The sequence below is a fragment of the Onychostruthus taczanowskii genome, unplaced genomic scaffold (assembly GCF_017590055.1).
Source record: "Onychostruthus taczanowskii isolate IOZ18803 unplaced genomic scaffold, ASM1759005v1 scaffold9, whole genome shotgun sequence".
NCBI classification, from domain to species: Eukaryota; Metazoa; Chordata; class Aves; order Passeriformes; family Passeridae; genus Onychostruthus; species Onychostruthus taczanowskii.
In genome coordinates this window covers 10,789,616-10,814,368 of record NW_024506993.1, presented here as the reverse complement: position 1 = coordinate 10,814,368, position 24,753 = coordinate 10,789,616, and the positions used below count along the sequence as shown (strand labels likewise).

General features: G+C 52.9%; 1 protein-coding gene across 4 annotated transcripts in view; it reads left to right on the top strand.

Moving 5' to 3' along the window:
• The window catches only part of PLXNA1 (plexin A1), a 115,624-nt gene that overhangs the window by 48,594 nt on the left and 42,277 nt on the right, over positions 1–24,753 (top strand). For all 4 annotated transcript variants that reach the window (XM_041425561.1, XM_041425557.1, XM_041425559.1 and 1 more), the window contains exons 4-10: positions 1,145–1,285; positions 3,331–3,431; positions 3,957–4,080; positions 6,023–6,176; positions 6,854–6,953; positions 15,775–15,889; positions 20,433–20,633. In XM_041425561.1, the coding sequence (XP_041281495.1) occupies positions 1,145–1,285; positions 3,331–3,431; positions 3,957–4,080; positions 6,023–6,176; positions 6,854–6,953; positions 15,775–15,889; positions 20,433–20,633 (936 nt within the window). The remainder of the gene's footprint in view (positions 1–1,144; positions 1,286–3,330; positions 3,432–3,956; positions 4,081–6,022; positions 6,177–6,853; positions 6,954–15,774; positions 15,890–20,432; positions 20,634–24,753) is intronic.

Here is a 24,753-nt window from a genome sequence, read left to right as displayed (position 1 = left end):
GGATGTGCTGGGCTGTGGGAGTGGGTGTGATAATCAGGGCAGGGTTGTGGGATGCATTTGAGGGGGGATGCTTCCGAGCAGCCAATTTGCCCCTCTCCTGTGGGGGGATCCCGAGTCCTGCAAATGGGGGTGCTGGACCAGGTCTCTGTGTGTGCCAGCAGCAGCGTGGAGATAATCACAGGCAGAGTTTGCTCCATCTTGCTGGGCATGATGCTTCGCTGTCTGCTGCTGGGATTTTTGCAGAATGTATGGCTGGTGTGGCTCCCATCCCATCCCACCCTCTGAGCATTTCTCTGACGCTGCCCCGTGCCACGGTCAGCCTGAATTTGGGGGTATCACGAGTAATGGGGTGAGCACAAAGTACTTCTGGCTGGTGGAGGTGCCAGTCAGGGTGTGCCAAGTGGCAGAGCTGAGTTTAGCCCAGTGTGGTGTGTGCCTGCCTGATGTGCTGATCATCGGATGTGCTGATCATCAGGAACCAGCGTGCTTAGGAAGAGCTTTAAGGTAATTGTGAGCCGCAAGGAGATTAAAGCCTTCACCGTGGTCCTGCTCAGGGAACAAAGGCGCTCTCTGAACCCCTGTTGACCTCCAGCTTCCTTGAGACCCTCTTGACTTCCCTGGTCACGAGTCCAAGTGTTTCCTCTGATGGATGGGCGGGCGGGAGCCGAGCCTGCGCCGCAGCGTTCCTGCCTGGCCGGGCTCGGGGTGTGAGCTGAGCTGCTCTCAGCACCTGGGGCAAGATGGGGTTTGATGCTTTGCTGCAAGATGGGGACTCATCTGTTCCATGCTACAACTTGGAGGGGTTTTGGAGCTGGGCAGCAGCACATAGTGGTGTGCAGTATGAGAGCCAGGGATGTGTCCTCCCTCCCTGGAGAGAGATGAATGCCATCCGCATGAATGTGGTGCAAATGCACCAGTCAAATGTGGTAAAGGAAGGGAGGCATTGCAGTTTGGTCTTCTGGAAAAGGTTGGGATGCTTGCAGAGCAGCTGATTCTTTGCTGTGCTGCAGGGGCTGGGGAGTCTCCACACTGGTGTGGGTTGGAGGGGTGGTGTCCCTAACGGGGCACATTCTGTATCCCACACCCTGGGTGCGGGCTGAGATGTGTGAGGGAGCATGCTCATCCCCCCTTGCTCTCCCCACAGATCCTCGTGGACTTGCCAGCTGAGAGGAAGCACCAAGCTCTGCAATATGAGAATGTTGTGGCCCACGAAGGCAGCTCCATCCTGCGAGACCTGGTGCTGAGCCCTGACCGTCAGCACATCTATGCCATGACGGAGAAACAGGTAAGGGGAGGAGTCAGCAGCAGTCCCCTGCTCTCCTGATTTGGCAGCCCACACTGCAGCCCTAGTCTGCAGTGCTGTGTGTTGGGGAGCCTTTTGGGCAGCTCTCTGGGGGGGGCTGCCCTTTGCTTCCTGGGACTGGAGCTGCCTAGGGTCCCTGGGGCAGCTCCTCCCAGCTGAAACACTGTCCGGAGGCTTTAATTGTTAGCAGCAGCTGCTTGAAATTCCCATGGTCCCTGGGGACCAAGGGCTTCCTGACCCTTCCTTGCTGTGAGTGGCTGGCCATAAACCTCCTCCCTGTTTTGGCCGTCCCCTCCTGAGCAAGGGTTTTGCAGGTCAGCGGGAGCTCCTTGTTCCAAACAACTTTTTGTCCTCTGGAGCAGCTGCTTTTTTATGACAGAGCAGAGGGGACAATAAGGCTGGTCACCCCCAGACTGCTGGTGTGCACCCCTTGTGCTTGTGCTGAGCTAACTGGAGGTACAGACCCAATCTGGATCTGGTGCTGTCATCCTGGCAGCATGGTCTGGGCACATTATAGGAAGTTTTGGTTGTCTTAGTGTCCCCAGGACCTGTGGGAGGGCTGCTGGTGTGAGTTCATCCACCCATGGGCTGAATTGGAAGGAGTGAAGCGGGTTCCTGTCATGGTGGTGACACTCTGTGCACCTGGTGTCAGCACACCATGCCTGTGTGACACAGGGTGGCCGTGCTGGGGTGTGCTGTGCCTGTGTCTCCCAGCACTTCTGCTCCTCTGCCCGGCCAGGGGGGTGTGTGTGTGTGACTGGGACTGCAAGCAGAGCTGGGAGCCTCACAGTCTGCTGGCCACCAGCCCGAGGGCTTGGGAGGGGAAAGGACGAGTGAGCAGGAATGTAGGTTTGTCTAGACAGTCCTGAGGGGACAGCACAGTTCTTTTCCTCTTCCTCCCAGTGGCTGTTTCTGGTTTCTGCTCTGCTGCAGGAAACATGCAGCCTTCCAGGTGGGGCAGAACCTGATTTTGGGTTCCTCCATGAGCTGTCCTGGGCTGTGTTTCCCTCCCTGGCTGTTTCTTTCCCAGGGCTTGCTCAGCTGAGCTTCCCCTCTGCAGGGCAGATGTTGGAGAAGTGGATGCCAAGGGGGCAGTTGCATTGTCCTGGACAGGGGATCTCCTCCAGGGACCACCACAGTTTCTGGGACCTGACACTTGTCTGTGCAGGGTCTGCCAGGGGGGTACCCTCTGCCACCACCTGCCTAAAGCGATGTCAGGGACAAACAAATGGGAACATTACAGGTGTCCTCACCACCCTGGGGGGACTGGTTGGCCAGCAAATCCCAGCCCTGTAGACATCATGCTGAGCCTGTGCTCTGCTGTGCTGTTTGGAGGGAGAACACCCCAGGTTTAGCCTTCAGTAGTGAAGTTTGCAAATTTTAATTAATGAGTGAATGCTGCCCCATGGGAGCAGTGGGGAAACTGAGGCACAAGCATGGCAGGAATGGGCAGCTGCTTGGTGCTGCAGATTCCTTGTGGCAGGCAAGCAAGAACCCCCTCTTTGCACCCCCTCTCTGTCCTCCTTCTTCTCCTCCCCTCTCCTTAATAAAGCCCACTCTCTTCCCTAGTACGCTCGGTGTTATCAGAGTGCTGGTGGAAAGTAATTAAATGAACAGTTGTAACAGAGCTCGAAGGGCTTGGAGAATGAGGGGATTTTAATCAAATCTGGAGGAGCAATTAATAAAGGACTGGTAACCCTTTTAGAGCAGGGCTGCAGCAGCCATGGGGTGCCTGGCTGGCACTGGGATCCCATGTGGAGCTGAGTTTGCCCAGCCCCCTCTCAAATACTGCTAAGGTGCAACAATGAAAGGAACTTTTTTGGAGTAAAAGTTCTCTGGGGTGGGAGTGTTGTCTGCAAATGTGCTGCCTGGGCCTGAGAGAGGAGCGGGCGATGGCGAGGGGCTCAGCCTCTCCTGCCTCCCCACTAACAGCAGCTCAGGGTGAGCCTGTGCTGGGTCTCTCTCTGCCGTGTCAAGGTGTGGGCAGAGCAGCCTGACCCCCTTCACTCCGTGCCTGCTCCCCGCAGGTGACGCGTGTGCCGGTGGAGAGCTGTGAGCAGTACGAGAGCTGTGAGCTGTGCCTGGGCTCCCGGGACCCCCACTGCGGCTGGTGTGTCCTCCACAACATGTGAGTACAGCAGGATTGTCCCTGCAGCTGTGCCAGTGACCTACAGCTGACAAAATGTGTCCATCCCCACTGCTGGTATCCTTGGGGATATCCCTCCTGGACTTTGGCTCCAAAATGCACAGTGACCTACAGCTGACAAAATGTGTCCATCCCCACTGCTGGTATCCTTGGGGGCATCCCTCCTTTTGGACTTTGGCTCCAGAATGCTGTGAGATGGAACGGTCCAAGGGGTCAGTCATCCCCTCCTGTGATGCCCAGGCTGTGCTTAGGAGCCTCCACGCATGGTGAAGCTGCTGCCATGGGCTCCTGGGTGTAGCATTCTTGTGCCAATAATAAAAACTGAATATAAAATACTCCTGAAGCCTCAGGGTAGAGCAGAGCTCCGGCACGGGCCTCGGTCATCCTCGGTCCCTACCTGGCCATCATTTCTGTGCCAAAGGGTCTGTTTGCCATGGTGCCAGCCCAAAGCCCTGCAGGAGCCCAGGGGATTCTCCTCCTCACCGTGGTTCTTTCCTCCCCCCGCAGCTGCTCCCGCAAGGACCGGTGCGAGCGGGCGGACGAGCCGCAGCGCTTCGCCTCGGAGCTGCGGCAGTGCGTCCAGCTCACCGTGCAGCCCAGCAACATCTCCGTCACCATGTCCGAGGTCCCGGTAAGCACCTCTGCTCCCTCAGGCTCCTCCCTGCCGCCTCCTGACCCTCTGGAGGCAAAGGCTGCGGGGGAGGCAATTAAAAATAACTGATGACTGTACGGTGAATAGGGAAAAAGGGGAAGAGAGGTCTGAGACAAAGCAGAGCAAAGTGCAAGGCGTGGATGAGGGCAGGCCGTTGGCTCCATATTGATGGAGATAGTAAGCCAGGTGATGATTATTCAGAAATGACATAACTGAGCAATAAATATTTCTCCATAATAAAGCATGACCATCAGAAATGCCATTCATAGGCCAGCAATTGAGCTCTAGTTCAATAGCCTGTCTCTTACTCCAGCCTGCAGTAGATATTTTGGGATGAGACTTTGATGCTCAACTTGCTGCTCTCTCTCTGTGCAGGCAGAAAGGATGAGGCACTTCCCTGAAGTATTTTTCAGGCCATTAGCACCATGAAGAGAATAAGAAACAGCATATACTAGTAATAAACTGCAAGGTCTAGATATCTGGCACTCAGGAATCCTAAAGAAGTTGGCCAAGGAGTTCTGTGGCCTGGGGATGTATGTAATAATATGCCTTTGTAATAAATAACTGAATGTTGAGTAAAGCCCCAGAAACAGAAAAGGTGCTCATTTTTTTTCTGAGATAGATAAAGGACTAAATAGCCAAAGACTGCTTTGTTTTACTTCAGAATTAGAAGAAGAAAGGAAAAAGAACAGGTTCAAAATACACCTGATAATGATTTAGGGATGGGAATATAATTTATGCCAGTCAACGTGGGTTTGTGTCTGACAAACCCCATTTTGGTCTTTGGTGAATTTATGACTTGAATTAGAAGAGGGACTGTGGGGATGTGATGTCTTTAGTCTCCTACAAGGCTTTTGACTTGGTACAACACAACATTCTGATTAAAAATTAGCATTATACAATATTGATAAAGCACGTGTTAAGTGGATTAAGAACTGGCTCCGTGACAGATCTCAAAAAGTTCTCATCAGAGGGGAATTGTCACTGGATGGAAACAGTTTGGAAAGCACTTCTGCAGGGGTAAATGGTCTTTGGTAATGTGGAGATAAATGTGATATGGCTGCAGATGGGACCTGTGGACTCTTGATACTCCTGGGGTGGAGCCAGGAGCTGGGCAGTGTTTTCACTCCTGGGGTAATTATCTCCATACTGATGGCAGATTGCTGCACAGAGGTCTGGAGTGGATGACACAGGGATGCTCTGCTTGGGCTGGAGTGCAGCTTTCAAAGGGAGGGACTGAAAAACTCCCGTAAACATCATGTAAATGAGTTGAAGGCTGGAGAAAATGCCTTGCAGTGAGAGACTTCCAGAGCTCAATCTGCTTAGCTTATCAAAAAGAAGATTAAGAGGTGACTTGATTACAGAGTATAAGTGCCTTTACAAGGAGCAAATATCAGGGACTAAAGGGCTTTTTAATCTATCAAGGAAAAGCATAACAAGAACTAATGGCTGGAAGCTGTGAAAAATTCAAATTAGAAATAAGGCAAGCGTTTTGTAAAGTGAGAACTGCTGACCCTGGGGATGACTTTGTGAAGGAAGAGGTGGATTCTTCCCCTCCTTGCCTCTGCTGGAGTGGGTGCCTTTCTGCCTTTCTGTGCAACATACTTCAGCCCTGATGCTGTTCTTGTTCTCTGTAGAGAGCTGAGGCATAATGGCTTGTGGTGTGTCAAGGGCAGAGGGCAGAGGCTGTGAGTCGTTCCAGCTCTCAACCCATTTAAACCTGAGCTCCTTGCTTGAGCAGGGAGGTGCATGGATGGGGCTCCCTTGCAAAAGCCCAGGGCAGGTCTCCTCGCCATGTGTGGGTGGCAGAGGAGGGATTGCACCCCGTGGTCTTCTCTGTTGCCTAGACTTACACACAGCAGACACAGAGGAGCCTATTTTCCTAGTTCTCTGTGCTGATGCTCTTGCCTCTCCTCCCTAGCTGGTCCTGCAGGCCTGGAATGTCCCAGACCTCTCGGCAGGAGTCAACTGCTCCTTTGAAGACTTCACCGAGTCAGAGAGCCGCATAGAGGATGGGAAGATCTACTGCAGCTCTCCCTCTGCCAAGGATGTCATCCCCATCACCAGGGGCCGCGGTGAGCTTGTGCCCCAGAGTGGAAGAAAGCCTGAGACAAATGTTCCATGTATTACCCCACAGGCAGAGGTGGAGGAGGACAGTCCTCCCGTGACAGTGATCCCAGTCTCGGGATCTGAACCCCACTTGGGTACTCGGGATATAGGAGAAGGACTTGCTGCTCATGGGAGGCTGGTTCTTTAGTCTCCTCCAAGCCATGGGCACACCTTGGGTGCAGCCTGAGGCAATGAGCTTGGAACTAGATATTCCTTAAGGTCCCTTCCAACCCAAACCACTTTGTGATTTTACTTGCTGACCACTCCTGGTCACCCTGGCTCTGTTTCCCTCTGTGAACCATTCCTGGGTAGTTGTGGCCGTGGGGTCTAGGATGTTCCTCTGACCCCAAAATTATTAAACACTCTTTCAGCACACCCAGTATAACCTAAGGCCCCAGTCTCCATGCCAGCAGGTTGTGTTTAGCTGTAGGGGCTCAGAGCTGTACTTGGGCTCTGCTGGCCCCTTAGGTGTCTGAATGGGGGTGGATGAACACTTTTTATTGCCACGCTTGGAGGATTTTGTTAATTAACTGGACTGAGTGGTGATGCCCAGCTCCCTCCAGCCCATCACAAGCCTTGTGCTGAATGCTGGGCCATGCACTGTGTCCTTTCTGATGTCTTTTTTTGCCTGGGTCTCTTGCAGGGGACAAGCGAGTGGTGAAGCTTTACCTGAAATCCAAGGAGACGGGGAAGAAATTTGCCTCCGTGGATTTTGTTTTCTACAACTGCAGCGTCCATCAGTCGTAAGTGGCCTGGACTTTGTGGGAGGGCTCCAGGAACAGATTGGTGGGATGGTGTGAGACTGGGAGAGAGAGTTCTCAGCTTTGTGGGTGCTGATGTTGCAAAGGGAAAGGGCAGTTGAGTACAGTGGTATTTACAGTGAGAAACCTCCTTCTTTTGCCTGTGTAGGCTGGGACAGTGACCAGAGCACCCACAGTTGGTTTGGGTGTGTGGGAACACGTAGCGTCAGGAGAGAACCTCATGTAAGAACAGAGCTTTGGGTTTGGCAAAACTTTGGAAGAAAAAACGAGTTTACTGCACTGCAGACTGTAGAAATCAATCCATGTGACTGAGAACGCCAAGTGTCTTGTTATTCCTGGAAACAGTTAATAGGAGTGGCTTGGCAATGCAAGAGGAGAAGCCTGTACTTTCCTGCCACGGTACCTGCTTCCCAGGCTTGCTGGAGAGGGAGCTGGAAAGTTACAGCAACATGGGATGGAACATGCCACATGTCCTGGGGCATTTACCCAAGAATTTCCTAACTGGAAGTAATTGTGAATTTGCTTTCTTGTCAGGCTGCTGTGAAATCTACTCCTGTAAGGGTTTTTAGACAGCTTGAGATATGCGTTTGATAAAATAGAGGAGGTGTGGATTATTGATGTGCTGTCTAAGCAAGGTGTCTAAAGTCTCAAACCACAGCTCCTGCTGAGGAGCTGCAGACAGTGTTCTTGAACAGCGGGGGATGGCTGTGCTGTAGGACCGTCAGAGCTCATGCTGAGGTGTGTTTGGGCAAAGAATTTGGAGCTCAAGAATGCAAGAGATTTCATTTCTCTGCCAGAAATCTGCCATGGATGGTGGAGCTCTGGCTGGTCAGTAATTATAGACAAGCAAATGCCAAGTGATCTCTTTTGGATGACTTTTTGCAAAGTGTTGAGCCTGGCTTGGGGGCTCTGCTGGAGTTCACTCCTCCAAAGCCTGTTCAGAGTTTCCACTTTGATCAGGGAAGAGCAGGTGAGATGCAGGTGCCCTGCCTGGGAACCCACCCAGAGTGAGCTCCAGGAGGGATGTCAGAGGAGAGCCCATGCAGAGTTTCTGCATCACAGGGATTCCTTCCTTCCTGCTCTTTGCACAGGGAACAGGACTCCTCCTGGGAGCACTGTGCTGGTGAGGGAAGAGAGACTTTGCAAACTTGACTTTCTCCCTCACCTTGACTCTTGAGATGAGCTTTGTCTCCCTTCACATCCTGTGGTTTCAATAACATTAGCTCAGCTTTGGCTCGGGCTGGCTGCATGTCAGAATTTTGCAAATCAAAAAGCAGATATGACTTTTATTTTAGTAAATGAAAGAAAGATGACTTTTAAGTACAAATGGCATCAGATTTGGTCCAATCAGTGGTCCGGTGGGAAGAGGTGATGAGGGAATTGGCATTTTATTTTATGTGCCTGACACAGGAGGGGAAAAAACCCCTACTCCCCCTGAAACAAACCTACAACAAAGAGCCTGACTGATTTATTACTGCGTTGATGTTTAATTTTGGATGCATTATTTAAAAAGGCTAATTATGGATGCATTAATATTTATGGCTCCAGTTGAAGCTGATAGAAAAGTCCATGTTCTGAGCTGGTGAACATTATTATTTTTTTTGACGTCAAGAGTTTTAGGGTTTGGAGGTAGTTTTAACTATGTGACCTGCAGTCGAATTGTAGCCAAAGAGCATGACAATACCTCCTGGGATGATGCAATACTTTTAAATACCATTTGCAGACAGGCGTCTTTAATGGATCTCTCTGGAGTTAATAGCCTTTCAGATCCAGGTTTCATATTTTGTGGAGGAAAATCTATACGTCAGCCTGATAAATTCTGTATTAGGAACAATGTGCTTTTCCACGAGGCTAATGTTTTTCCTGTGGAGATCTCTGATCATTGTGCGTTATGTTTTCTTTTTATGTTTGGATGGCTTTGTTTAGGTTGGAAGGCAGAGTTCTGCATGTCAAATAATTTCTCAGCTGAGGACAAAGTGTTTGAGTGAGATTTTTCAGATGGTTGTGAAGAGATGGGAGGCTAGTGAGGCAGCTCTTTGCTGATGTCAGCTGGGGTAGCTCCAAGGGAAGCCAGTGCAGCTCCACCATGTGCTGCAGGGAGAGTCTGACCCTTCTTATTTTCAGCAGACATCTGGAAAGGCGTCAGCAAAATGTGGGTTGTGGGGCTGGTCCTGCTGCTGTGTGAGCATCCTGGCTCTCTTATTTCCCACCACCTTGGCAAGTCTTCTTCCTGTGCATTTTCAAGGGCTGCTGGAACCTGCCTGGTCAAGGGAGGGGTTGCAGAAGGGAAGATGCATCTGATCACTTCTACAGGAGAGGAGGGTACAGAGGGGGTTGGCTGCCTGTGTGTTTGGCTGTGATGTTCTGAGCAGAGGGGGTGCCTTCCAGGTAGAGCTCCAAAGCTGTCCCATCTGTTAATGCAGGGCTTTATGCCTGTGTGATGGAACTGTTCCTATCACAGACCAGCATCAGTGGCTCCTGGGATACTTTGTGCAGGGTCCCTGGGAGCCCTGGTCTGGAGTTTGCATCCTCTCTGGGGCTTCATTCCTTTGCAGGAGTTACCTGGGAAGTTTCTGGAAGTCCCAGCTTTATGTACTTAAGGCTCCTGAGGGGCTCTGTCATATGTTTTCAGGCGGTGGTGTCTTTTGGGCACCCTGCTCCTAAAGGCTTGGGCATTGGGCAGGGAATGCTTCTGGCTGAGCTGTGGAATGTGGATTTAACAGGGGAGTGGAAACCAAGGGCTTGATGCAGGGAACTGGGGCCCTTGCAGAGGGGGATGTGGGTGGCTGAGGGTCCCTGCCAGCCCGCAGCAGGGGAGCAGGGCTGCCCACAGGCTGGTCTGCAGCTCCTGGGGACAGGCTCTGGTTCCTGCAGTGGGGAATGAGATGAAAACCCCCATGGCAGGGACGGGCTGTGTTCCCCTGGGGGATTCTGATGGGACCCCGATCAAGTGCAGGCATTTAAAGGCGCTCGGCACCTTTGATCGTGTAATGAATCAGCCGAGTCCGGCGCGTGCACAGGCAGATGTTGAGGTCCTCTTTGTCAGAGCTAAACGCCTTCTTCAAAGCATTTGTGGGGAAATGAGTCCCCTTTTAAGATAAAGATGTAACACCAGGCTCCCTGCCTGCCTCTGGCAGAGCTTGCCGGCGAGGTGGGGGAGTAGGGAATCCTCACAGAAAGCTGGTGAGCAATTCCAGGGAATAGTAAGATGTATTTATTTCTTCCCGCTGTTTCCATGTTTCCTTGCTGGATTTCTCCTCTGGAAACTCTGTTTCATAAATCCTGTTGTGGTTTGGCTTTTTGGAATGTGTGGCTATGGGAAGGGAGCTGGCAAGTGGAGTGGGATGGGGAAGAAGATGAGAGCCTTTGGTACTTCCTTCAGTTCTGTGGGCAGGTTTTGCAGAGCTGCTGGTTTTTCAAGCACCAACGTGCTCAGCTCATCACCAGCACGTCCTGCCACTGCAATGTGGAAGCAAAAATCCAGGTGTGGCACAGGGAAAGGGGGAAAATCATATCAGCACGTCTGATTCCAAGAGGGAATGCAAGCATGCTGGAAACTGTCTCCAGTCCAGGAGGTGGCCATGATGCTACCAGCCTTGTGGTTGTGCCTCAGTGTAGTGACAGCAGTGACAGCCATGTCCCATCAGCTGCAGGGTGCTAAATTTCTCTGATGCTAGGGCAAGGGCAGACATGCCAAATGGCTCTAACTCCTCCTGGCTGGAGAGATGTGACTCTGCTGTGTCTCTATCCCACAGGTCAGGCTTTCCCTGTAAGCCTCCATTAAGTAAATGGGATTTTAATGCATGTCCCAAGGGCTGGGAGCAGCAGGGTTGTGCTGGTGAGGCAGGGCTGGGCTGTTCTGGTGGCCAAGGCACCCTTGTGCCACTGGGCTCCTCTCTGCAGCCTTTCTTTCTGCCCACACATGGAGTGGCTGCTTCTCTGTTGGCCCACTGCTGCTTGTTCCCAGTTGCTTACAAATGCTTTCTTTTCAAAGGCATGGACAGATGGCTGCAAGCAGTTGAGTGAGTGTATCTGAGTTTTTGTGGCTGAGTGGTGTGGTGGTAACAGATCCCTGTGTGTTCCTGAGCTGGGGCAGGTGGAAAATCCTGTAGGATGGCCCCAGAGACTGCTCAGGATAACCTGGTTTACATCATGTGTGTTGTGAATGAGGAGGGCTGGTACAGCCTGGTCAGTAAGGGGAGGCAGCTGAGTGTCTTTCAAGAGAATTATCTTAAAACCCAGGGCATGATTCTGCATCCTGTGGTGTGATGGTGGATGCTCTGGACCACCCTGTGAGTAAGGACCTTGGCAAAAGCTGGCAGGGATGGAAAAGAATTGGGTTGGTGTGAAAGGAAGGGCAGAAATGGATTGAGATGGGCAGGGCTGGAGGGAGGTCAGAGCTGACTCCCACCCCATGCCTTTCCTGGGCACCAGTGAGGAAGCTGCCTGTGGGTCTGTGTAGGGCTGGGGGGACACTGAGCCTCTGGTTCCACTGCTCTTCAGGATTTCCCCTTCTCCCTAGGGTAGAGAGATGGATGTAAAGCCCAAAGCACTGCAGTTCAGCCCCTCAGCCCTGACAGCTGCTGCTCCAGATGCAGGCTGTGCTGGAGCTGAGTATTCACTGAGGATGCATCCTCCTGCCAAGAGGAGATCTGAGGAACAGTCAGGGGGCTCGCAGGCGGCTGTGCTGTGCCTGTACAGATGCTGTTTTCATCAACACTGTGTTTATAATTTCCCTTCTTAATGGACCTCCCCTGCTCTGCTCTTGGTGCCATTCAACTTCCCCCTGTTCCTCCTCCCTGCCCTTCACTCCATGTCCTTCCTTCCTTCAGGGACGTGCTGTGCCATAGAAATAGCCTCGGTGTCTGTGTGTGTGCCTGCAGTGCTCACACCTCCTGTCCCGTCGTGTTTGCTGCTCAGGCTTATCTCACTCCTGTGGATGCTGGTTTTGTTTTCTGCCCCCGCTGTTCAGTGTGATGAAGAGCTCTGGGCTCCTTTGGGCACGTGGCACCGTGGCATGCCTGGGGCTGGCAGTGCAGGAAGGAGAGTGAGTGAGAAGTCTGGATCCAGCACTGCTGGCTCTCCACACTTCCCATCAGCTACAGTTTTGCTTTGGATCATGCATGGAGACAGCTGGAACCTCTCTGGTCACTGAAGGTGCCTGCACACTCAGGGAGGAGTCAGTCCCTGAAGCTACCCCGGGGTCTGGGCTCATCCTGCAGTGATGCTTTTGGCTCTGTACCCACCCTGGTCTTTGCTGTCCTTCTGCCCTGTCTACAGCTCTGCTTCTCTGCAGCCCTTTCCCTCGCATGACATTACCAAGTTTGGGATCATTTATGGAAGTGGAGGGGAGCTTTTGGCCCAGCTGTGGGGTGAGATGTGGGCAAGCGTGGAGAGGCTCTGGCTTTGACCCTGGGGCACTCAAAGTTGAGCAGAGCTGCTTTGTTGCCTGCAAGGATGCCTGCCCTGGCTGGGGGAGGTTTCAGGCCAGCAGTGAGCCTGGATTTGTTCTGGGATGGGGCAATTGGCACAGAGTGACCCTGAAGTGCTGCTCTGAGATTGGTGCCATGCCTCTGTCACGAGGTCATCAGGAGGCAAGGAGGGCACTGCCAATGGGTCTGGCCCCCTTTTCCTGCCTTGCCTGGGCTTCATCTCCACCGGCCCCTGGCAGGGCTGGGGAGGAGGCAGATGGGGAACAAGCTGTGGGTCCATATCAGTGTGCACCCCCACCCTCTGCTCCCTGCCTCACTGGGCTTCTTGCTCTCCTGGCACGCTTTGGGGAGGCGGAACACTTCAACACATGAAGGAGAGCCTCCCTCTAATTACCAGGAGTGATGAAAGCCTCTTAGGCAAGAAGTGATGAGGGAAGAGTGCCTGACCGTGGGAAGGAGAGAGACGGCACAGATGGCATCGTGCTGCCGAGCAGCCTGCTCCCGTGCCAGGAGCAGACAGCAGTGGCATGGACACACTGGGACACAGCCCCAGCCGTGCTGCCCAGCCTGACCAGCAGCCAGGGATCCCTGCCTCAGCTCCTGTCCTGGCCTTTGGGCAGCTGTGGTGGTCAAACAGCCGTGCTGAGGCCAGCAGGACCGAGGCAGGCTGTGAACAGTGTTTCACCACGTTACTGGCACCCAGGTGCTGACTTACTCACACTTTGACCTGGACTGGCTCTAAGTGCAGCAGAAATGCTGCAGAGCAAGGTGTGTGTGGGGAGTGCTCTCACAGTGGCATTTGATGTTCTTATGGCAGAAGGAGAACCTTGGCAGAAGGGAGAGTGTGGAAACCATCACTGAGGATGGGGCTTTAGGAACTCCCAGAGTTAGGTTAGAAGCAACTGGGAGGGCCAAATTAGGAAGTGGAAACCATGCACCTCAGTGTGTAGGTGGAGGATAACCTGAGATCCTTTGACAAGTGGAGACTAGCTGGGACCTGCAATAATTAAATGGCAAAGGAGACCCTCAGATGAGGAGGGTGTTGAAATAGCCAAGAATGGCTTTGACCCTGAAGAATTGCAGGTGGAGCTGCAGCTGTTGGGGCTGGGGTGCCCGGGGCAAGGCTGCATCAGGAACTTCACCCAGCTGCTTTGAGATGCCTTGTGTGGTGGTGGAAAGGACTGGGGAGTCTTTTTGCAGACCCTGAAGGACCTGGTGACTGGAAAATTTCTTCTTTGGAGGATGGTGGGGGCGATTCATGGGAGGCTGTGCTGCAGCTTGATAGTTGGCTTGTGGCTGCTTGTGCTTCTCTCTTATGTGACCTCTCTGGGGCTGAGCTACTCCCATGAGGATTAATCTGTATTTTCTCTGTCCTGTCCCTCCATATCCTGGATTTTTCTGTCCACTGGTCCTCCTTGAACCCTTAGCAGGAGGGCAGGACTGTCCTTTGCCTTTGTTTGTGTTCCCTATTTCCCCCACCCTCTGCACCTCCCTCCATCAAAGCAACCAGAGATAGGAGGCTGGGGCTCTGCTTTTAAGTTGAATCTCTGCAGCTGAAATAAAATTGCATATATTTGCATAAGGAGCATCTCAATTAGCATATTTGTGGGTAAAGCTAAAAGGGCTGTTCATTTGGAAGTGAAAATGTGAGCGAAACATGGAAATGACTTCCAGCCCCCTTTGCAAGCAGCTTAATTAAATATTTCCTTAGTGTGTGCACATGGATTTGGGAAGCTCTTGCTGTATATGTAATGGTGTGTGAAACCCCAGGGCAGCCCGGGAGACCTGCTCCTGCAAAGCCTTGGGTGTGTCTTTGCACCCTGGGCTGCCCTAACCCTGTGGCCCCCTCAGGTCCCCACACCTCCAAAGTGACAATTCTGCTGGAGGGTGAAGGATTTGGCATGCCAGGCTCTGCCACCAAGGATATCTTCTCCAGGAAGATTGTCTTTCTGCTGCCTCACAGGGTGATGCTGTGCTTTCCTGTCGTTTCCCAGGGGTAGAGGCAGAGAGGTAGCTGTGATTAGGAGGAGGATTGGGCTGGGCAGGGCTGCCTGTCTCCTGCCAGAGCTGTGTTCAGGGAAGGAGCCGGTCTTTGTTTAAATATAATTGCTTTGGGCCTGATCCTTTTGATGCTCGGATCAGTGAGGAGCAGGTATGAGCCTTCTAGGGTGAAAACTAGTGCTGCTGCTTTTTTCTTTTCTTTTTTTTTTTTTTTTTTTTTTTTTTTAAGCCAGGCTGATTATTTGTACTGCCTTTTAGCCTATGCCTCAGCAGCTCTCCCATCTCCTCCTTGGGAGAACAGCTTGGGCTGCACAGACATGCCTGGTGCAGACCCACCTTGTGAAGGCTTGTGTACTAAATGTGGGACCTGTCTGCTCTGTGCCCCCAGACAGCATGGCGGGGAGGGCTCAGCCCCTTCCCTCCTCACAGGGGTGAAACCCCCAAAAGCCTCCCTCCAGCTGTGGGATGCAAAAGGGATGCCTGAGAGAGGGTTAGCAAGGGAAGCTAACCAGGTTGTTGGGGTGCCACTCCTGTGAATGGCTGTGGGACTCTGTGTTTCCCCTCCTGCTTTGGGGAGAGCCATCAGGTCCCTGGGGCTGGTTTCATTGCTAAGAGGATTGGAAAGCAGAGCATGTGGCTCCTGGCATCCTTGGGTCCTGAACACCCCCCCAGAAAAGATGGGGAGAGGGGAACAGGAGTGGTTCCTGTGCACAAAGAGCCCTGAGAGGAGGCTGGGGGGGGAGATGGAAGTGTCTGGGGCTGAGGAGGGGTGGAAACCACAGGCACAACGCACGCGCGGCTGGGGAGGGCTGGGGCTGAGGGGGCTGAGGGAGGGGGTCACACACAACCTATTGTGAGTGCCTGAAAGGCCCTACAGTCCTGAAATGTTAATCTGACCCAACCTTTCGCCAGTTATAATTTTCCTCTCAATGAGTATGCATTAATCTGGCCCTTTCTCCCCTGTTCCCCTGTGGTGCAGAGCCCTTGTTCTGCTGCCTCTTGCTAAAATCGCCTTTCAGTGAACCCAAATAAAGCTCCCAAAGTCTGGAGCTCAGCCCCTGCTGGAGTGGGGCAGTCAGGGTCAGCCTGCCGAGAGGAAGAGGGAACGTGGCCTCTTCAGTTGGGACACAAATCCTGCAGTGCCTGAAAGATCATATCCCCCCACCCTGCCATGGGCAAAGCCTGAGGGCTCAGGTCGTGCCGGCATCTCCCTCCCAGTGCATGGCCTGTGCCCCATGGATAAGGGATCCTTTCCACCCCGAGGTACAGCATCACCTAGGCATGCTGTCCTGCTGAAGCATCCCAGAAAATGTCCCTGTGGACTCTGCCTTGATGCTGCCCTAACACTGCCCACTTCTCTCCCTGTGCAGCTGCCTGTCCTGCGTGAACGGCTCCTTCCCCTGCCACTGGTGCAAGTACCGCCACATCTGCACCCACAACGCTGCCGACTGCTCTTTCCTGGAGGGACGTGTCAAGCTCTCTGAGGTAAGGCTGTGAAACTGCTCTCCTTGGCTGTTCTGGTCCTGTCAGGGTCCCCTGCCCTCTGGGAAAGGGGTTAGAGGAAGGCAAACTCCTTCAGAAACCATTCCCACTGCCTCTCCTGCGGTGCTGGGACTACCCGAGGAGCAGTGAGGGAGGAAAGGGAAATGCTGCTGGAACTGGGTGCTTGCTGGTGGGGAGAGGCTGTGTGGCTGAGGAGAGGCAGCTTGGGAAGTCTGCTGAAGCCCAGAGCACTTTAGGCTGAATGAAAGGAAAAACAAAGGCAGAGATGCTAAAGCATTTTCCTTTGATGTTTGTGAAGGGAGCAAGCTCGAACTGTCGTTTCAGAACAACTTGTTTTTGGAGAGGGGAAGGTTGAAATCTGTAAAACAAACTGTTTTGCTGCACCTCATGCCTTCTTCATCTCAACTGCTTTGCTAAGGAACATGTTCTTTTGTGGGGGTTCATCCTGTGCAGCATCCGTGCCACCCACTGGGGAAAGCTGCCATCAGCAGGGTGTTTGCAGGACATCCTGCTGTCCCCAGTCTGTGGTGGCTGCTTGGCTTGGGTATGGAGGTCTGGCAAGCCACTGCTGGCTCTACAGTAAATGCTGATTTGGATCCTGAAGGGAGAGTTATGGGAAGGAAACTGTCCCTATTCTGGAAGGGGTCTCCAGTTAACTTACCTGGGTTTCCCACTGACTGTACATGGCCCCATTGGGAAGGGTCCTGCTGCCTCCAGGGGAATTTACTGACCTGAGAAAGTTGGAAAAAGCTGTTTTCTCCTTGCTTGTGCTGTGAAGAAATCCAGTGAGCAATCTGCCTATCTCAGGCGTCCCAGAAGCCTGCCCCTGAGGTCATGCTTCCAGCCAGCCAGCCAGCCCTGGCATTGCTTCTGCAAATGCAACACGTGGTGTCCAGACCTCTGGAACACAGCAGTTCTCATCTGCCCATTCCCCTCTCTGAGGCCATGGGATCTGCCCCCTTCCCTCCAGGTGAACCCCAAAGCATCTGGCTGTACCCCACAGTGATGGTGCCCTTGGGATGGGTGCAGCTGTCCCACGGACTGGCTGTCAGGAACTTGTGTCACTCCCCAGCGTGAGCAGGGTGTCCCCCAGCAGAACTTTTGGCCACACTGGGAAATGGACCAGTGCCTGGTTTGAGGTTTGGATCGCCTGGCTCAGCCTGTTTGCACATTGGTGTGGCCTCAGCAGTTCCCAGCAGGGATGGTGAGGCACCCTCAGAGCAGCTGCAGCTGTGGGCTCTGTGACCAGGCTGGGATGAGACATCCTGTTCCCATCCCTGGGGTGGTGTGGTGGGTGGGGGGGCTCGGTGCCAGTCCCATGGCACCACCAGACAAGTCAATGGTAGACATCCAGCCCCATCCTCTCTGCAGAAGGTTATTTTAAGCAGGATTTGGTCTGTCTATGTTGGCTGGAGTGTGGTGGGCACTGGTCAGGAAGTGCAGGGACAGAGGGTAACTCTCTCTGCTCCTTCCCACAGGCAGTTCACCACAATTTCCTGGGTGGGAAAGTGGTTGTTTTGTAGGAAAACAGAGCGATCCAGGGCACTCTGTCCTGGGCATGCCAGGAATGCTTGTCTGGATTTCTGGGGGTGGCAGGGCTGGAATGGGCAAGGGTAGGAGCCACCACTCACATAAATGTGCCTGGAAAGGGTGACAGCAGTCAGGATGTCCCTGTCCTCTGGCTGTGGTAGCTTTAAAGCCTGGGCTCTGGAGATTGCCCTCTGTGGCTTGGCTTGGGGGGTGCAGGGCTGGGGAAGAGGTGATGAAGCAGCACAGGCTGCTGTTCATTTTTTTCCACTCATGGTGTGCAGTGGTGGCCAAAGGGTGGTCAGTGATGGACATTGGAGCATCCCATCCCAGAAGGCTGCTCTTCTGAGACAGCCCCTGCTGATGCAGAGCTGCTGTGGAGGGTGAAAAGCTCCTGGACTGTGGGGAACAAGTGTGTTGGCTCAGGTTAGGTAGTAGCTTGTGTTTGTTCTTCATTCCCCATCAGTGGGAATGGCTGAGCCCTTTGTGAAGGAACCTCAAAGCTGGGGCCAGGCCCAGTCCCAGACTGCGTTCATCCTATCTCTGCTGATGCACAGCCTTGCAGCTGGAGCTGGGAGCTGCCAGAGAAACCCAAATGGCAGCATTTGCAGTGTGATTCTAAAGCTCTCACCTCTCCAGACAAACCTGGACATCCATGTCATGTTCTCATCCAGATAGAAAAATGGTTTCAATGGAGAAAATCTGAGTTGTGTGATGTTTGGGAATTTGTGTGAGTTGGGGCTTTGCCTTTCTGCTTATCCCATGCCTTCATAGCTGCCTCCTCCTGGGGCCTGGGGCTCTGCTGGGGGGGGCTATTTTTGGCAGGACACAGAGCTCTGTGGGCTGTGCAGGGCTCCCAAGGGATGGAAGTGCTGGGCAATGCCAGACCAAGCTGTGTCAGCGGTCGGACTTACGCACAGGGGAAATGAGTTGTCCTTGTACCCCCACCCCTCCGGGCACCCTGGGCGCCCACCAGCACCAGGTGCTTCCTGTTTGGGCACGGGCTGACATTTTTGCTGGATGAGACACTTCTGCTGGCAGATGTGGAGCGTGTGACATCATGGGGGGATTCGGCTCAAACAGAAAATGAGCAGAATGAGCCCCCCTGCCTGTGTGGGGAGAGGGACACCCATGCCTGCTGTGCTCCCTGGGCATGCCTGCAAACAGCCATGGTGAGCCCAGCCTGGGGGGCATGGACTTACCCACCACCCCAGCTGGGCTGCAGCAATAATTACTGAAAAAGGAGAAGATAGGAGTGTTGGAGAGTGAGCCAGGAGTGTGAGTGTGCCCCTTGGGGAAGGCTCGTGCCACCCATGGGGTCCCCCTGCAATGTGGAGGAGATCAAGCAGGCAGGGGCTGCTTCCTCTGACAGCACTTCCAAGCTGGGAACTGGTGGGGAAAACCACCATGCAGTCATGGGGACACTCCATGGAAATGGCAACAGGAATGAGGTGTTTCCTCACTGTGAGTTGAGCTGATTCTGTAAGTAGGGGGAAACTGAAGCCCCACTGTGCAGAGTGGCAGCTGTGTTATGGAGCAGGGAGGTGACAGAGCAGTGCCCAGCGTCCCCAGACTGCCCCAGCCCTGTTGCCATCTCTGGTTTGGGGCTAACACTACTGTTCCTCTCAGCTTTTATTTTGTTTAGTGTGTTTTGGAGATAAGTCGTTTCTCCCCTTAAAAACTGTGCTTTTGGGGAACACACACTTGTGAAGAACAGAAAACCCAAAGAGTAAAAGTGGTTGGGTTTTTCTGTCAAGATTTGCTAAATGAAACAATTTCTTTTTCTTTTCTCTGCATTGTTTGAAAGTTAATTAATCATACCAGCAGAGATAAAGCCTGGCACGTTGCAAGGTTCAGCCTGGCTTGCTGCTGGGTGGCAGGAGGCAGCTGGGCAGCCTCGGTCACACATGGCTGCTGCTGGCCTTGGGGGCAGAGCTGCCCCTGCAGCTGCACTGTGGCCATTGGAAGCTTTGTGAGAGCAGTGGGGTGGCTGCATCCACTGCATTTCTGTTTCTCAAGCAGCTCACATGTTATTCCCTCTTGATGCTATTTCAAGCCAACACTCTCAGGAGTAGCTGCTGTAGGTGTGAGACCTCTGCCCAGCTCGGCAAAGTCGGTGTGGGATTGCATCAGGCTGTTGTTGCAGAAGTGTTACCCGCCAGGGCTGCAGAGCTGTTTTGCTGCCTGAGCTCATTTATTTTTGCTCCCTCCTGCTCCCCTGTGCTTTGCACACAAGAGTCACCAGCTCCCCTGGAGCAGCTGGGAGCCCGTGGCTATTAAAAGTGCAGTGCTTTGCCCTCCCAATGTCTCCTTCCCCAGGGGCTGGCAGGGAGGTGCTTTCCTCTCCAGCTCAGACTCAGCAGCATCCCCTGGCTGGAGTCACTGAGTGGTGGGCAGCCTGCAGCCGGGCTGGGTGGGGTGGCACTGCTTCAAGCTGGTGCAGATAGAAAATAGCAGCAAAATTTGCTGCAGAGCAGGTTCTCTGCCATACTGTAGGGGTGCATTGCTGTATCAAAGAGGGAAAAGGCTTTTCTGTCTGCTTATGAAGGAAGGGGGATGGAGGCTGTAAGGGAAGCAGGAGGGCTGAGCAGGTAGCTTGACAATGCACAGTCCAGTGGGCATTGACTCTGAAACCTTCTGGCTGAAATGATGGCATTGAAGTCCATATTGTTACCAGTTGGCCCAAACACTTGTTGCTGTTGCAGTGGCAGGTTACAGATTCCAGAGATGGATCCTCTCCCCACCTCCCATCTAAATCAACCTGAGCTGTAGAAAACACTCTCCTGCCCTGCCACCAGGTTCCTTTGTGCTCTTCTTTCCTGTCTTCAGGGCTTTGGGCAGAGCAGGTGTAGGATGCTGGTTTGGGGTTGCTGCACGTGAGGATTTCCTCAAGCATGTGCTCAGGGTGGTGTTTGCCAAGCCTGCCAGCCAGGAGAGGGTCACAGGGGTGCTGGGGGAGTGTTCCTGTCTCATCATCTGCTTCTTGTTCCCCTTGCAGGACTGCCCTCAGATCCTGCCTTCCACCCAGATCTACATCCCCGTGGGTGTGGTGAAGCCCATCACCCTGACGGCCAAGAACCTGCCCCAGCCGCAGTCAGGGCAGCGCAACTACGAGTGCATCTTCCACATCCCCGGCAGCACCACCCGCGTCACCGCCCTGCGCTTCAACAGCACCAGCATCCAGTGCCAGAACACCTCGGTGAGTGTGCCAGGAGCTCTCCTGGCTGTGGGCTGCTCCTTCCTGCCTGCCCCAGGACCACCCCAGCTCGCTGCATGGGCAGTTTTGTTTTCTCGTGGCAGGTAACAGGGTTTGTGTTGCTTGTGGGGTGTGAGGCAGGCTCCCTGCCCCTACCTCCAGGTGCATTGGGAGGCTGCTTGGGGTTGTTCCAGATAGGATCAATGCTGAAGCCACCAGGATTTAGGGAGCACTTCCAAGGAAATTGGGTTTGCAAAGCTGAAGAAAGTTGCCTGGACTGGAGCCAGCAGGGCCTGGATGTGCTGGAGCCCCCCTGACACCAAGCTGTCCCATTTTACAGGCGGGAAGGAGGTAACACCTCTGTGTCCCATTGCACACATGGAGCCCTCCACATGCAGCTGTGCCTGCCAGCCCTACAAGCGCTTCCCCTCCTCCCCTGCAGCCTCTGTCCATCCCTGACTCCATCCCCGATCTGACCAGCAGCTGCCTCCTTCCCCTGCCTGCCTGCCCTCCATCCCATGCTCCCTGCATCACTCCCTGCCTCTGTGTTTTTGTCCCCTGTCACTTCAGCTCTCTCCTACAGGCATCTCTGCCTTCTCTGCCCTCTCCAGGCACCTTATCCCCTAAGTGTGAGCGGGTTTAGCCCTGGGTGAGCTGTGTGTGTGCCTCTCACTGAGCACTAGGCCCATGAACAAAGCCACTCTGGGTGCTAATAGCCCCACTGGGAGCTGCCATTGCTCAGCTTCTCAGCTGCCTGCTGTGCTCTACACCGACCTGCCCTCATCCAGATGCAGCCAGCCCCTCCCTTTGCTCTCCCATTTAATCCTTTTAAAATTTGTTTTTCATCTTTCCTACTGTGAAAGCTCATTTGCAGCCTAACACCAGTGCTGATCCCTGCTCTCTTTGGTGGCACAAGTGACATTTAGAAACCACTGAAGATGAGCACTGGCTCCCTCCCTCCTCCAGTGATCCCAGGGCTGCAGAGCCTTTGGACAGGAGGAGCATCCTGAGCCATTGCCTGCTGCCCTGGGCAGCAGTGCTGGGGGGATGCTGTGCAGCCAGTCCAGCCTCCTGCCAGCTCTGCTCTGCCTGGAGCTGGCAGCTGTCTCCTGCCCAGCTCTGTAGTGTGGGGTTTGGCTGAGTTTGTTCCAAAGCAGTCTGGGACACGTGTGCTGCAGGATGCTCCCTGTAGGGAAGTGCTGTGGCTGCACAGTGCTGACAGCAGCAGCCTGATGGCTCCTGGGTGTGTTGGGGAGAGGTGCCTGTGCCAGAGGGGAGCCTTTACATATGCAGAGAGGCTCTGAACGATGTGGACTCATTTCTCCCCACTATGTTTCAACTTGTCAAGCAGTGGGGAGAGTCTGAAGAACAATGCATTCCCTGTGTTTCCCAAGGGATGCTGTGGCTGCCAGGATTGCATGGCCTCTGCAGCTCTTCTCCAGAGGGATAGGACAGCTGTAACCAGCACCTTTTCCTGGGCTGACAGTGGTGGATGTTTGACCTGGAAATTGTCAGTGATGCTGTGAAAACAGCACAAATTGTCAGAAGGGCATGTGTGTGGTGTTGTGAAGTGCATGGGGAACAGGTAGCAGCAGCTGCATGGGCTGCACTCTGGGGCAGGGGATGTGGCTTTTGGGTGCAGAGTGGCTTCACAAAGAGAAAAACAGAGTTTTGACTTGAAAGAAGCTGCTTTGCTTTCAGGGTCTGCTAGCCTGCTTTAATGTTTGAGGGCAATGAGCCAGGCTGCATTATGGTGTGGGGGATTCAGATTCACACTTGTGTGGTGTTTGTCTCCTTCATGCCTTTTTGCAGTCCATCTGGCTGCTTGATAGTGCTTCAGGCTCTCCCAGCCATGGCCCAACGGCTTCTTCCATTGCACTTCATCCTTCGGGTTAGGATTTTGGTGTGGAGAACACTGGCAAGTGGAGAAATAGGAAAAGGATGACATCTTCCCAGCCAACAAGTGAAGGATGGATGCCAAAAGGCATTTAAGCATGCAGTGTTTTCAGGAGTTCAGTGGGATCTAAACAAGAGGTTAAATACTCTGTGGAATAAGGAATGCATTCCTGAATCACTGGTGAATGAAAGGCATAATAAGTCAAACCCCTTAAAACTCTTTGTCTTTTGTTTTAGTGCTTGTCAAACTCCAATGACTTGTTAGCACTTTGAAGAAAGGACATCTTGGTTAAATATTCAGCAGTCCATTCATTAAGGTCTGAGTGTTGACTATAAACATGGTTTGAAACACCCAATAGATCTTTGGCAAACTCAAGGGAGACCAGCTCTGGTATTCCCCAGCATCCCAGGCCATAAACCAAGCCGAAAGAACATTTTCTGCCTTCTCACTTTGGCCTTTTTCTGCTCTTCAAGAGGAAAGCAACCCTAATGGTTTTCCATATGTATTGTAAAGATGGAAAAAGGAAAGACAAGCCTAACTAAGAAAATGAAGATCTTTGCCAATAAACTAATTTTTGCAAATTGATTGCTTTTAATCTTCTGGAGGCAGACGTTTCCAGGCTTGCTTTTTGCAGCAGAGGATGGAGAAACGGTCACCTGTCTTAAAGCATAAGGTTGATGCCACTGAGATTCATTCTCCAAATATCCTTGCCTTTGCCTATTCTTTCCCATCTGACATCCCTCCACAGAGTTCGTCCTCCTGATTACTGCAAAAATGAAACAGTTTTGCGGTTGAAAAGTGCCACAGTCCCGAATCTGCACTGATGCCTGTAACACTGGACTTGATCTGATTTAGTATCGGCCTTTGCAAAATGGCTACAGGTGTTTCTCACTGTCAAGGCTTTGGCTTTTTCTCTCTAAAATGTCCCTCTTAAGGCTGAAATAGCCCCATAGCTGCTGTTTCCCTTTAAATGTATAAATAGGAAGAACCCCTGATCTCTTTTCATGAGCTTGTTGTCTCAGCACTTTAAATTAAGCATCATGCCTCAGTTATTTCCCTTTCTTTTTAACCAAAGCCCCACGTGGTGAGAGGCAGCTGTGCCACCTCCCTGGCTCCCTTTTGGTTCCTTTCTCACCAGTGCCCCTGGCATGGAGGGCCCACCTTGCCCACTGTTTCTGCTGTGGCTGTGGAGTTCCTGCCCTCTGGCTCGACTTGGGTTGGGATGTTCACCCTGGAGTGAGCATTATTGCTGGGACAAAGTGGGTTCAGAGCAAGCTGGGCTGGCAGGGTGGGTATATGTGTGGTACCCCAGCGTGGATGCTGAAGCCCAGCCCCAAGTGTGGATGCTGGGGAGTGAAGTAAGACCTCTCAGATTTATGTTTTCTGGATGTTTTTTGTTGCTGTAGAACCTGGGTGTTGCTCTGACATATTCCCAGGGTCTCAAGTTGTCATACTGTGTTAGATTTGAAGCAAGAGGAATCCAGGTGAAGAAGCTTGTGTGTGATAGGGGACAAAAGGAGGAGATCCATGTGAAAAGAGAAAAAGGAGATGCAGAATCAGAGGCTGAGCGTTTCTGTCAAGTTGTGCTGTTGTGCAGATGACGGTGTTTTACTCGGCCCAGGGTATATTTATAGAGGAACATAAATCATACACACATGCCCTGTTCTGAGCACTGCACACCTCCACTATATGTATCTCTAATTAACCAGCCATGGAGAGGGAAGCAGGATTGGAGCCCACAGCCCCAGCTCCGTTCTCCAACAAAGCCGCGCTCTCCATCCTAGCGGTGCCTACATTTATCTTTCCTGCAGCAGTGTTTAAAGTGAAAAGGGAGTATCAGGAGAGTTTGATAGGATCCAATTAAATTCCAGCAGATAAAATAATGATGAATTGCAGTTGAGCCCTGGCGAGACGCGATGTACATTACTGCCGTCCCTGTAGTGCAGGGAAGGAGTTGAGGTCATCAACTACAGAAAAATAGGACACAGCTGCAGCCCAAGCGCTCCTCCAGAAATGCAGCCCAGGGGGATGGTGCATGTGGGAGTGAGGGGGGCTGCACAGGAAATTTGGATGCGTGGATTTGCTTGCAGAGGAGCAGCCCCTCTGCTGCCTTGCCCAGGGATGGGTTGGGCAGGTTGTGGCTGAAGTGGGATGGATGCCCTGTGGAAAGGGTGTGATGGCTGTGAGGCTGCCCTGCCTCCTCTGGCATGGGAAGGGCTAGTGCCT